The sequence below is a fragment of the Morchella importuna genome, assembly GCF_003444635.1.
Source record: "Morchella importuna strain M04M26 chromosome Unknown Morimp01GS028, whole genome shotgun sequence".
In the NCBI taxonomy this organism is placed as follows: domain Eukaryota; kingdom Fungi; phylum Ascomycota; class Pezizomycetes; order Pezizales; family Morchellaceae; genus Morchella; species Morchella importuna.
This window is the reverse complement of record NW_025763425.1, coordinates 174,659-187,084: the sequence shown is the minus strand read 5'-3', so window position 1 is coordinate 187,084 and position 12,426 is coordinate 174,659. Positions and strand designations below refer to the sequence as shown.

Here is a 12,426-nt window from a genome sequence, read left to right as displayed (position 1 = left end):
TTTAACTGGAGATGCCTCTGGATGGTGTGTTTTAGGTTGGTGGTGGGGGTAAATGGAGTAATCGTGGTCGAGCGTATGGGATTGTCAATATTATTGGAGGAAATCACTCTGCAGGTAATAAAAACAGTCAGGTAAGAGAACGGTGACAAAGGCCCAGGGACAATGGGAGTATATTTATGTATGGAAATTGCCCCACACATAGCACATGGCCCTCCTTTGACCACTCAAAGAAGCAACGAGGGGCACTTACCTTGCAGAATAGACCGAATATATCAGCACAGGAGATAGGCGATTCTAGGTACAGACACACAATAGTAGCTAAACCTTAGAAACCGATGGCGAGAACGATGATGGTATCTGGGCGAGATGTGGATGAGAGTGTGTAAGAGAGTGTGTGAGTGAGGTGGGACTTGCTGGTTGGAGTCCTTGCGCTGCATCTCGGCACTCACTGAAGGGGCTCGATAGGGCAAGCTGGTCCCACACCCCGTCCAATGGCTCTGCGTACCCGCCGATATCCAATGTCAACTTGCCCTGATCGTCACCTTATCTACCTTCCCCAAAGCTTGGGTTGCTTTGATTCATAATGATTGATGTCGTAAAGTCGTCTGTCTAAATCGATGGTCCTTCCAGGTATATATATACGCACGAAAAGACATCGCCCAATAAACGTCTAGACGCAAAACACCCTAATAACTCGATACTTTGTTTTACTTCCTAAGCAATTCTGTATATACATGTATGTACATGTACAATACATGTAGTTGTACATTATATGATGTCCCGATAAGTGCTTATCGATATCCCCGCGTCCGGTCAACTCTCTCCTCAAAGATGTAAATACTCTACTGCAAGCACAGATATAGGATACAGGCTCGTACTTAATCTCTTCTGACTCTCGGGAATCAGAACCGGCTAAACTGGCCGTTTCTCGCGGGTTATTATACGGCGAACAATGTACTCCTACCATCAAACTCTTTTGCTGATAGCAGTCACGATTTCCAACGGACAAAAGAAGCTGAGCGGCTCAAGACATTTAGACTGGAAAAGGATAGTTCCGCTGCTAGTGCCTGGGGCGTGGTGCGGGATACTACAGCCAATGGGGAAAGGTAAAGGCACAACATAACTCCAAGCTGCCCTCTAAAGTACAGGCGGCTCTATTCCACCATATTCTTCTACACGGAGTTCATAAATTTATAAGCATACATGTATGTACTCGCCCATTACAATTAAAATGCGACTTTGATACCCCGCACTTTAAATCCACCGCTCCGCAGAAACCAGAAACCATATAACAATAGTAGATAGGATATAAAACGTGACGAATAGGAGTTGGTGAAGTCTATCCAACGCAGTCTGCAGCTTGTGCATTACTGCAATCACGATCAGATGCTCCTGGACCAGGTATCAGATCGTAACGGTACTGGGTGCAATAGTACTTAAATGCACTCTGGGCCATAGCTTATTTTCGAAGCCTTGGGATGTTATCCGTGATGACTACTTACATACCTGTATGTAGCTTTTGCTAGGCTGTCCAGACTTTCTAGGAGATGCGACCCACATGGTTTCTGGGAGCATCTCTTCTTTCCACCACTTTTCTCCCACCGTATTAGCTGTCAAAGCAGGGTCATCTGAATGAATGGATTCAACATACACGACACTAGTACTATCTCTAGGACAACGAACGCTTTGTGCACTATGCATAGGATTTACTCACCATCCTGGAAGTCTGGAGACGAACTCTCTCATCTCTGATGCACGTCAGTTCCAGGGAGTGCTGAAGCTTATCCCATCTCTTTCGTAAGCGACTTGCACTTGTTTTGAATATGTACATGTTTGTTTTGCTGTGGCCTGTGTGGAGTACTTGATGTCGCACTTTGCTATTCTCATAACAGCGTCACCGCCAAGACTTTATGCACGCCGCATCGTGGTTCCAGCGTTTCCCGACAACATCTAAGGAGCCGCCTTCTCAGCAATAGATTCTCTTATAACGCATCCATCCAGGTCCCTTATTCTTCGTCCTCCTTTGATCTATACAAATAGTCTACTACCACTACTTCGGCAATTTCACCACCAAGTTGAATATGTGTTTATTTTTTACACTCTCGAGCCGATCCTGCGCCGGGAGAAAACAACGGTTGATGATGCGGCGATATTACTAACTAACCTTTCCTTTCCGTTTGCGTCCCGCACGCCAACATAGGATAGATAGTATGGTAACAATAACCATAAAGATGACGGTTAGCAGGGGAACTGTGAGTTTGTCTCTGGGAATATAAATGAAGATTTTATTTTACAAAATTGACATTCGATGCCTAGAGCGGGGGAGGGGGTAGTAAGCAGCGGGCAGCGGGCACAACAAGCGGTGCACACCACACAAGGAGCGTCACCTTGTCTTGATTGGCAGTGGCTGCAGGTAGCTCAAACCGGCTTAGCCTGTCCAGCACTTTTCCACTCCCACTTTGGCTCTCGGCCGCAGTTCTAGTCTAGTTCCTTTTTGTGTCCTATTATGGGAGTATTATGGCTGTCGGTCGTTTCCCGTCGCTCGCGCTGCTGAGGGAGAGAGAAGAGAAACTGAGTCTCTCACTTCCGTTACTAGGCTCGTCACTCAACGCACACACGCCCTTACCACCCGCTCTCCGCTTCCCACTGGTCCATCTTCCTGTCACTCACGCTCGCCCTCCCTTACATTTAGGCACGCACACACTCGCTCAGTTTCCTCAAGTGTTGCTCTTCCTACTCCTCCTCCATCCTCCCATGCACAAGCTGTTGTTTCTCCCCCTCCTCCTTCGCCGCTGTCGTCCTAGTCTCCTCTACCATTCTTAAGACGCTTCCTAACCTTTTCTCATCCCCTCCCCATTGCACTTAATCACCCTCTGGCTCGATTGTATCTGCTTCCTAACACCCCTCATCCCTCGGGTTTTCCTCCTCTGCCCGCACCCTCCTCCCCTCAATCCTTTATTCTTCTCTACCCCATCATTCTCCCTATCCTTTCCACGCTGCTCTCACCACGACTACTCCTTACCAAACATCGCAGCAGATCCATTATTCACCATGGTTTCTCCCCGCCGCTCTTCGCGAGCGCGCTCTACAGCAAATCCAGCGCCAGTGTCCCATTCTTCGTCCTCCTCGGGATCGTCTACATCCAATCGTGGCCGCCTCCAGAAGCATCTAGAGAACGAATCCCATCCCGAAATTGAAACCACCTACTCTCGACGTGGAGATCACCCAGAGCCCGCGTTTGAATCGCTTCCTGAAGCACCCACAGAAACGAACGGTAACGGTGATGAGGAAGTCGATGAGACTTCGCAAGAGGATGAGATCACCAGATGCATCTGTGGCCACCAGGAATACCAGGGCAGTGACGATGAACAAGCCGATTCTGCGGATGGTCTCTTCATCCAGTGTGATCAGTGCCATGTTTGGCAACACGGGTTCTGTGTAGGCATCACAGACCAGGCGTCCACCCCAGAAAATTACTATTGTGAAAGGTGTAAACCAGAATTGCATAAACTTGGACACAGTAAATCTGGGTGAGTTTCATTCTCCGACCCACTTCATTCATCTGGCTTGCCATGAGCTTAATTAGATGACCTGACGATCAAATTCTAACGTGTCTGTCTACCTCAGAATGCGGACCTCCCTTTATCTTCCCACACAATCTGAGCCTACTTCGCCAATCAATAGCAAGGAGCAATCTCACAAACGGCGGACTACTATGAACTCTCGTGATGCCGAATATGATGATGCCCTCCTGAAGAAGGTGCTCGAAGAGAGCAAACACGATAAAGCGTCCGGAAGTTCTACGCGAGGAACGAGCTCGAGAGGCCGCAAACGAGGCACCAGCGAGGGATCCGACGAGTGAGTTTTCGCTGCCACATCTAAACAATAATATTTCAAAGGCAGGACGGGATGGCTGATGCTGGGGTGGTAGACCAAAGCAAGATTCGAAACGAATGAGAACTTCCGATTCACCGGATTCGCCCACCAACGGACCCGTCTCTTCGGGAGATGAAAAGCACGGAAAGACGGCTGCTGCACCATGCTCGACTAAAAAATCACGCGGTGCGGCCGCCCGTAATTCCACCACTACTAGCTCTTCTGTGGCTGGAAAACGGACCTCCACTAGAAACAGAGGTGGAGAAAAGAATAAGGAAGTGAGAAAAGAAGGTATGTCTTGGTATCTCCTGATTCTTCTTCCTCCTATATCCCTTATACCTCTCCAACAAAGCAAGAATCATAGTCAAATGGCATATCTAACGGTTTGCTTTGTAAACAGATTCTGAGCACTCAGACGAATACCCGCCACCCCGTTCTAATAACCGTAATCTTCAAAAGCCCTCAACAGAAGAAGCGATCAATCCGCCGCCGCCTATCGAGGCCGTTCCAGACACCCCACAACAACCAGCTAAGCGTGGTGGACGTAACGGACAGACAAACGGTGGCACCTCTCGACGTCGTGGAGCCTATCGCCATCGCCAATCTGAGGACCCCAATGATGCCAGTATCACATCTCCTCATGTTATGACGAGAGATCATTCATCCACTGGGGGGGGACAGGCCCAGAAGGCGGACCCCAGCACTACCATCCTCGATAAGCCAACAAAGCCTAGAATACCTCAGGCCAGGATGAGCATAAACGAGATGAAGAGGCGAGTAAACGGAATCTCGGACTTCATCACACGTACACAAATTGAGATGGCCAACTCGAGGCAAAGCGATATCTATGCGTATCTATCTTGGATGGAGGAGAAAGGTACTCCTGTTAGCAATTTCAGCACACCGCAAGACACATCAAAGGCAGTCACACCAACCTCAGGCACCGCCCCTGATAGCAAGGATCTACCACAAATTCAAATAAATGGTAATAATGGAACAGTTAAGGTGCTCGAGAAAGCAACCGAGATGTTGGTTGGTGATATGCAGCCGGGTGCGTTAGAAATGATGGAAATGTTATCGAGTAAAATAAATCGATGGCAACAACACTATGGGGAAAAGATATGAATGTGTTTTTTTTCTGACGAATCTCTTTTCTAATTCCTTCTTGTATATGGGTTCCATGATATCGGTTGGTGTTTTTGCTTTCCCTCAAAAGATTAATTGTAGTCTTCCCACTTCATTCCTTTCCATTCCTTTCTTTTGTCTTTTGTTTTTGGGCGGCGACCTGGAATTGGGGGCCGGAGTACTTGTTTTATTTCTGGTGCTTTTATTGTTATTATTATCTCAAGGGATTGTGTTTTCTTCCATCGGTTCGGTGCCCATTGGAGTTTCTGTTTGTCCATGTTGCTTTACGCCATTCCCATATCTACAACGCCTGCTTTTATGTGATCCGAGAAAGAGTAGTGCCCCATAGTAAATGCTTGGGGCGAAGAATATATGCGTATCTTGAAACGGGCTGAACGACCAAAACATGACCTCTTTTTTCTTCCTTTTTTTTTCTGTATATTTATCAACTTTTTTTTTTTCTTCCTCTTTTTTCCTTCCTCGGAAAATCTCCGCCCCGAAGTGATAAATCTCTAGGATCTCGGCCCAAGTCCATGGATTCCTGGAACCGGAACTCCTTTTTCCTTCTTCTTTTGGCTGATTCTTTTTGTATTGACTCTTCCTAGTTTTTTTCTTATTTAGTAGGTGTGCAGGCAGATCGAAAATCTGTACAATCTTATGTTATGATTGACTCGGAATACACCTCAAAACAAAGGTACGCGGTGGTCCTTAGCATTCGGGAATGCGGGCCCGGAGCAAGTAGGGTTGATTAACATTTAGGCCATTAATAGACAGCGGACCAAAAGTTGCTCCCAAGTGAGGGGAAAATACATGGTGGGGTGGCATGATCTAGGATATCATGGGCCGTTGTAGGTACAGTACTTTACTTTAGAGTATATAGTAGAGTATCCGAATCGGAACTGTACCTTACACCACCTGTCTTCTCAGCTTCATTCCAGCTCTCTCGAAAAGGAAATGCACTTTATGCTGTACACACTCCACCTACCTCTCTTATCCTGCCCGCCTGCCTCGCCTGGCTCATGGCCGCTATGCAGCGATTGGTGGGCCATGGAGATGGGTGCTGTATTTTACCCCGCTCACTTTCCCTTCCCGAGACAACCACTTTCTTATTTGCATGTATGTATCGCGCATGGGGTGTGTGTTACTACATGCTTGGCTTCTTGGCGATATCCTATGACGTCAGGGGACCCGAGACTGGGTTTGTCACAACCAGCACGACACCTGTCATGTCAACCAAAGTCTTTTTTCTTTTCGGAATCCGGATGCAGGGATTGAGTGTGTGGATGAGGATGCGATGTCGGGGGGTGAGTGAGGGACCGTGATCTGCAGCGCAGTTTAAGGGCCAGAGGGTGATGGTCGCCAGCTTTAAAGATATTTGCTGATATTGATCGTTAAGAAAAGGGCGGTAGACAAATTAGCTAGGTAGCTTGGTGCCGGGCTGGGTCTTCCCCAGGTTTCCGTTTCGTTTTCGGGTCGAGCCGTGAAGCTTAGAGCTGGTGATGAAGTTAGGAAGGGCTGGGCAGGCACCCAATGCAACCAGTTCCAGGACGTATTTTGACTACTAGTTTGAGAGTTTTTAACGGACAGAGAGGATTATACGAGAATGTGTCAGATACCGAACGAGAAGACCAAGGTTAGTCTCAATCAATCCAATCATCATAAGTCACTAATCCACAAGCAATGATTGGGACTACTACGAACTTTAATATCATTTGACTGATGGTGGACTATTAAACGCTATATTCAATAACACTCACGGATACCAAGGGCTAGCAAACACAGAACAATAACGCCCAATATCACCAATATATGCAGCACCTAGGTTCAATCATTAGAGTAATACAGACTTCATAGAAGATTCTAGAACATTCCAAAAACGCACTATGTAGTTATTTACATCTGTGGGAAATACCAAATCGAATTTTCTAGCGATGATGAATATCTAATTCAATTTCAAGGAGGAGGATAACAGTAATGTCTCTAATACATCCTTTCAATTTGGTTCTATTTTCCTTGAGAGAACCTCAGGAGACCAGCCGGGCATACGGGTAAGGTCTACTGCAAACATGGCGTTTTGAAGTCCTTAGGACCAATACCCCAAATGCGTTATTTGTAATTACATGTACTTAACTACATATTTACCCACTACATATTTGCTCATTACATATATAAAGTACAACATGTATATCTAATGTCATCAAACTTTCAATATATATGTATACGCACACCGCTAACTTTACTATCAAGGTGCTCTGCGACTAACACTTGATGGCTTGATATATGTGTAACCCGTTTGGGTGAAATATAATTTCGTCATTGAGGCCATAAACATTTATAATTGTCAGCCACATTAGTCCCACAAGGGCTATTAGGGAATATATGAAATCTGTGAAGACTTTAAAACAAGACTACCGACGGCTGATTGGTGACAAAAAAGCCCTTGTAAGGCTCATGAGGTTTGGTGTGACAACGGCAAAGTAAGCTTTATCCCCACACAACCGACCGTGAGCAGAAAAATTAAGCTCCCGCTCAGACATTATTACTTGCATGGCTAGGAGTGACGCAAAACCGATCTTCAACACCCGTCGAGGTGTCGAGTGATATTTCCTGACCAAACACGCTAGTGCACAAAGTTTAGAAACCAAACATAATTCTCTCTAGCTATACGGCTATACTGATTGAAGTCAAAATTGAAGTTCAAGCTACAATTAAAGTCAAAGCTCCTCATCTCACTATTTACCCCCATTCCTACGAATACTCCACAGTTAGAACTTTTCGAACTTTCTGTTTCAACTAGATACGACGGGCTGCACCACCAGACTGACTGAGCCTTCTTGGGGCAAGAAAACTTGGAGAGTCAAGATAACAAAAATTAATTTCAAAGGCTTGATCCATCGTACCGTGCTGTCCCTACCTCTGAGCTTCATCAGGGGGGAAAAAAGGAAGAAGAAAAAGAAAAAGAAAAAGAAAGAAAAAGACCAAGTTCCTAAGCCAAGTTCCTAAGCCAAGAGGGTATAAGTAGACTGTAGCGTCTTTTGTCCGAAGGTAGCGATAAATGCAAGCAAAACGAATGACAGGGATAATTAATGTTGGGGAACTACAAAATGGGCAAACAAAAAGGGACATAACTAGAAAAGTAATCCAGCCAAGTGAGAAACCAAACCTTACACCACAAATATAAACAACACGACACGGCGAGAATGCATACATGTATGCATCTGAAAGGAGGAAAAGTGACCAAGATATAAAAATCAATTCCACTCCAGCCCAATGACACCCATACAAACAAAGACAAAAAAGACGACTCGTAAAAGTAAAAAAAAAAAAAAAAAGACCCATATCCTTTCATATAGAAAAATTCACCAATTGCACCTAGCCCGTTCTTTTGATACCAACGTTTTTTTTTTTTTTTGTTTCGTGCTTCGCCGTGATAACCAGGTTCGATGCGGGAATGCCGAAAATAAGATTGCCGTGTCCGGGTGATTCACACTAAGCCCAGGTAATCCCAGCGAAGCCGACTTTGAAGGAGAGAAAAAGAAGAAAAAAACGAAAGAAAAAGAAAAAAAAGAAAAAAACAGACCCAACCCCACAACCATGCCACATTTTGTACGTGCGATATTTTGCCCCCCAACCAACCCCAAATCCAATATACCCCATCTTTTGCGAACAACCCAAACCCCAATTGCTTGTACCCAGTAGAGTTCTTCCTCCCAGAAACTCTTGCTCTTCACCGGAAGGAAGATACAAAGGAAATAACAGGAAAAAAAAACAACCCCTTTTTAAATGCCTTCGCCATTTGATTGAAACCCCTCTGCCCACCTGTAGGTATCCATACCCCGACCCGAGAGAGGAAAAATAAATAAAAAAAACAATGAACAATTACAAGACTTAAAACACTCAACAAAAAGCAAGTTTAAACAGGTCCTCCCAAGACACAGCGCCCCGAAGTATCAAGAATAAACACCCCAAACAAAAGAGAACCCAACTATAAAACATAAAAAGATTTAACCCCAAACGCTAGCGACAGTTCCAAGGCTCTTGTTGCTAGGGCCCCAAACCTTGCTCCAGCCAAGTCCATCGGAACCTTGACCGTTGGGAGTGGAGTTATTAGAAGGCGCAGGCGAAGACCTCTCCTTTGAAATATTATTAAACGGGTCGCTCTCCTGTGCAAAGCCATAGCTCAAGGGTGAAGGCAAAGGTGTTGTTGACCTTTTGCTGTTCTGCACTGCAGGGTTCTGACCCTGTGTCGGGCGTGTCCCAATGGGAGCGACTCCTGATGAAGTCACGGGTGTTGAAGGTGCACGCTGTGCACGTGGTGGAGAGCCACCAGGAGACGAGGCGGAAGTCCGACTGGACTGTGCTTGAGCACCTGCATTCTCAAATAAGCTAAATGATGCAGACTTCGACGATGGCGAAGACGCACTGTTTGTGCGTGAACGCGTCGGCGAAGCGACGGCAGACTGCCCAGCATGCTGACCTTGCTCAGTGGCAGGAGTTTGAACTGGAGTAGTATCAATGTTGCCATTCTGTTGATTCCCAAAAGGGTCAAACGCGGACGAAGGAGACGGACCACGTGTACCACCAGCATTAGAACCCGGTGCCGAGGGGCCATTGGAGTGGATGTTAGAGCCTCGTGAGACAGTATTCTCATCCAAATGGCCATCCTCGGATGCATGGCCATCGGGGCCTCCAGCATAAAGAGCACGGTGCTGGCGAGCAATAAGATCACGTCGCTCGTCCTCGGTCATAGCGCTAGGACTCATGACACGATCCTTTCCGTAGGTGGAAATTTCGGCCAACAATGCTAAAGGGCCTTTATAAGTTGGGTCTCTCCCAAGATTTGGAGTGTTCGAAGACATACTCCTATTATACTGCTGCTCCTGATGATAGTTGCGCAGATCACGCTCCCTTTGAGCTGCCAACCTTCGCTTTGCCTGCATCATCTGTTCTGCCTCTGTTTGACGCGGCTGAAAGCGCTGAGTGGCGTAAAAGTTCTGGAGATTCGCAGCAGACTGAGAACGCATTACGTCAAAATCCTGAACAGAGTAGTGACGAGTCGGTAAAGCGTTTCCCATGCGCGTTTCTGAACCTACTGGATGATTAATTTCAGTCTCAAAAGGGCATGGAGAAACTATATCCAGAAATACTTACCATGTTCAGGGAAACCACGGGGGCTCAACACTGGCAAGGAATCACGGCGCTGAGGGGCAAACATCTTTCCACTCTTGACAAGATTATCAACAGCCCGGTCAACCTCTATATATGATGTTAATACTTTGTAATACAAAACCGAATTAATCCTGCTTATATAACCGCTTACCATCAATCTGGGCGCCAAATGCAGCGGGGTCTTCAGGCTTCATTTGAGCTGTGTACCGTGCGGTCAGATCGGAAGGATCCGAGGCATGAGAGCGTGGAAAATGCGTCTGAACAGGAGTCGTACCAGCCCGGCCTTCCCAGTTGGGGCGAGAGCTTTGCCAGGTTGACGCCTGGGTTTGGGCTTGATTTTCGTAGTATGACATGATTGAATCTGCAAGATATGAAGCGAGGGGAGTTGTATCAACAAGACGGACAGCGGTTGCTAGGGCGAAAAAAAAGGCCTAGATGGTTATTCCACACTGTAGTCGAAAGAGGGATGGGGGTTGGGTTGGGTCCTGTCTAAATGGTGGCGAAGTGGATTAGTTAGAGGCCAATAAATAGTGTGAAGGGTTTTCTTGATTTTTGACTGGCCAATAGCATTGTGAGGAATCGAGGGATAAGAGGATGAACAGCGGAGATAGAAGCAGGGCTTTTTTTTTCGGTACATAAAAAGTGCAGCTAAAATGGGGTACAACAACGTATGCAAGACAACGGCAACAGCTGAGGGAAAATTGACATACCACTAGCACAGCGGGTGAATAGTAGATACAAAAGGAGTTGTCCACAGGATTCCACTGGAGTATGTTGAGGAGGAGGAGCAGGAGGGAGAGAGGAGTAGAAGAGTGAGAAGAAGGAGAAGAAGGAGTTCTTGTGTCGAAGAAGCAAAGAGGGGGATATGAGAGGTTGGGTGTGGAAGTCCTCGGGGTTGGGGGTTAGCCTTTTGGGGTTAAACTGGTGATGACGGGGTTGTGCGGGAAAAGGGAAAGGGAAAGGGCCCGTGTGCAGAAGCCAGCAAAGGAGGGAAAGAGGGAAGAGAGGGAAGAGAGGAAGAAAAAATAGAAAGAAAGGGAAGGGAAAATGTATATAAATATCCCTAGTATTTAGAAAGAGGATAAATACTGTTCAACTGGAAAATTTGAGACCTCTCGTTCCCTCAGCGCCGACTCCACAAACGCCGAAAGAAGATATCCCGGCAACCACGACAGGCAACAGTTTGGACAGAAAGGGACCGCAAGTAAGGAGGCCAAGTCTGGTCGAGCGATGTGCGGGATGGGGGGAAGATATCGCTCCACGCTTCCCAGTCTTCCAGTCCAGCGTTGGGGCCGCTGCAGTGCCAGTCTGCCCATTGGCTACCTGTGGAGTAGAGAGCATATGCTGTGACCGACCCTTACTCGCTGCTGGATTGGGCAGGTTCGGTGGTGGTTCTTCACTTCCTCACTTTCTTGGTGTAATGTGCATCGTTTGGTAGTCACCCTTTTCCTCGTGTCTTTCTCAAGGTTCTGCAGCTGCGAACGTGTCCTGTCCATGACTTGAAACCCCAAATAATGATATTCTCCTTTCAAGCTGCGATGTGTAACAGGACATTATTTTTGCAAGGTCGAAAATCAATTGCATAAAGCGGCCTCTAGGGTTTGATTCCGCCGTACCCTGGTGGCTCCGAAAACCCAAACTGGTCTGCAGTTAAGACTTTTTGATACTGCGGCGTACACAAGTAGACCACCACGAGGAACGTCTGTATGGAATGTTCTAAAACAAAACACCAGGAAACATAAAAACAGACGAAAAATCCCCACACCGAGCGAAGGTCCATAATGCCCTTTTCGGAACACCCACCACATCACGGCCTAAAATGGATGACCTTTGCGTCTTATTGCGTTTAAGAGCTCCATTGGCATGGGCCCAATAACTTGTATGACATCCTCTACAGTACTTATCGGCGCATGTCTGGAACACCACCGAAGTTGTGTACATGCCTCAACTGGAAATACAGTATCTATGCTCTATCTAGAATACCTCCCAGGGCTTAAGCCTAGGCCATGGATCACAGTCTCTACATACTGCCTTAAGCCCATAGGACAGTGAGAAAAAGCAAAAAATAGAAGATAAATCACACAATATGTACCTACTGTACTCGTAGATTCATGACGCCCCCGAACACGACTGCTATTGCATACCATACAAAAAAGCGCCAAATCCACCTTTTTGTATTTCATGCAATATTGGTCGTGTTCGGAAACGCTATGAAGCTACGAGTACTCTAGAGTACTACATGTATCTACACTCTTA

At 46.5% G+C, this 12,426-nt stretch overlaps 3 protein-coding genes across 3 annotated transcripts; 1 reads left to right on the top strand and 2 right to left on the bottom strand.

The window, feature by feature from the left end:
• Positions 1–3,051: 3,051 nt before the first annotated feature.
• LAJ45_08158 (uncharacterized protein) lies at positions 3,052–5,001 on the top strand (the record flags this gene model as incomplete). The annotated part of the gene is made up of 4 exons (XM_046117711.1): positions 3,052–3,530; positions 3,628–3,858; positions 3,932–4,167; positions 4,277–5,001. 4 exons carry the CDS (start codon positions 3,052–3,054, stop codon positions 4,999–5,001), a joined length of 1,671 nt encoding a protein of 556 aa, XP_045968998.1.
• Positions 5,002–9,005: 4,004 nt separating this feature from the next.
• LAJ45_08157 (uncharacterized protein) lies at positions 9,006–10,523 on the bottom strand (the record flags this gene model as incomplete). Its single annotated transcript, XM_046117710.1, has 7 exons — positions 9,006–9,370; positions 9,425–9,502; positions 9,572–9,805; positions 9,863–10,090; positions 10,153–10,257; positions 10,322–10,369; positions 10,445–10,523. 7 exons carry the CDS (start codon positions 10,521–10,523, stop codon positions 9,006–9,008), a joined length of 1,137 nt encoding a protein of 378 aa, XP_045968997.1.
• Positions 10,524–10,609: 86 nt separating this feature from the next.
• On the bottom strand, positions 10,610–11,486 carry LAJ45_08156 (uncharacterized protein; the record flags this gene model as incomplete). The annotated part of the gene is made up of 3 exons (XM_046117709.1): positions 10,610–10,659; positions 10,881–11,077; positions 11,260–11,486. 3 exons carry the CDS (start codon positions 11,484–11,486, stop codon positions 10,610–10,612), a joined length of 474 nt encoding a protein of 157 aa, XP_045968996.1.
• Positions 11,487–12,426: the final 940 nt, after the last annotated feature.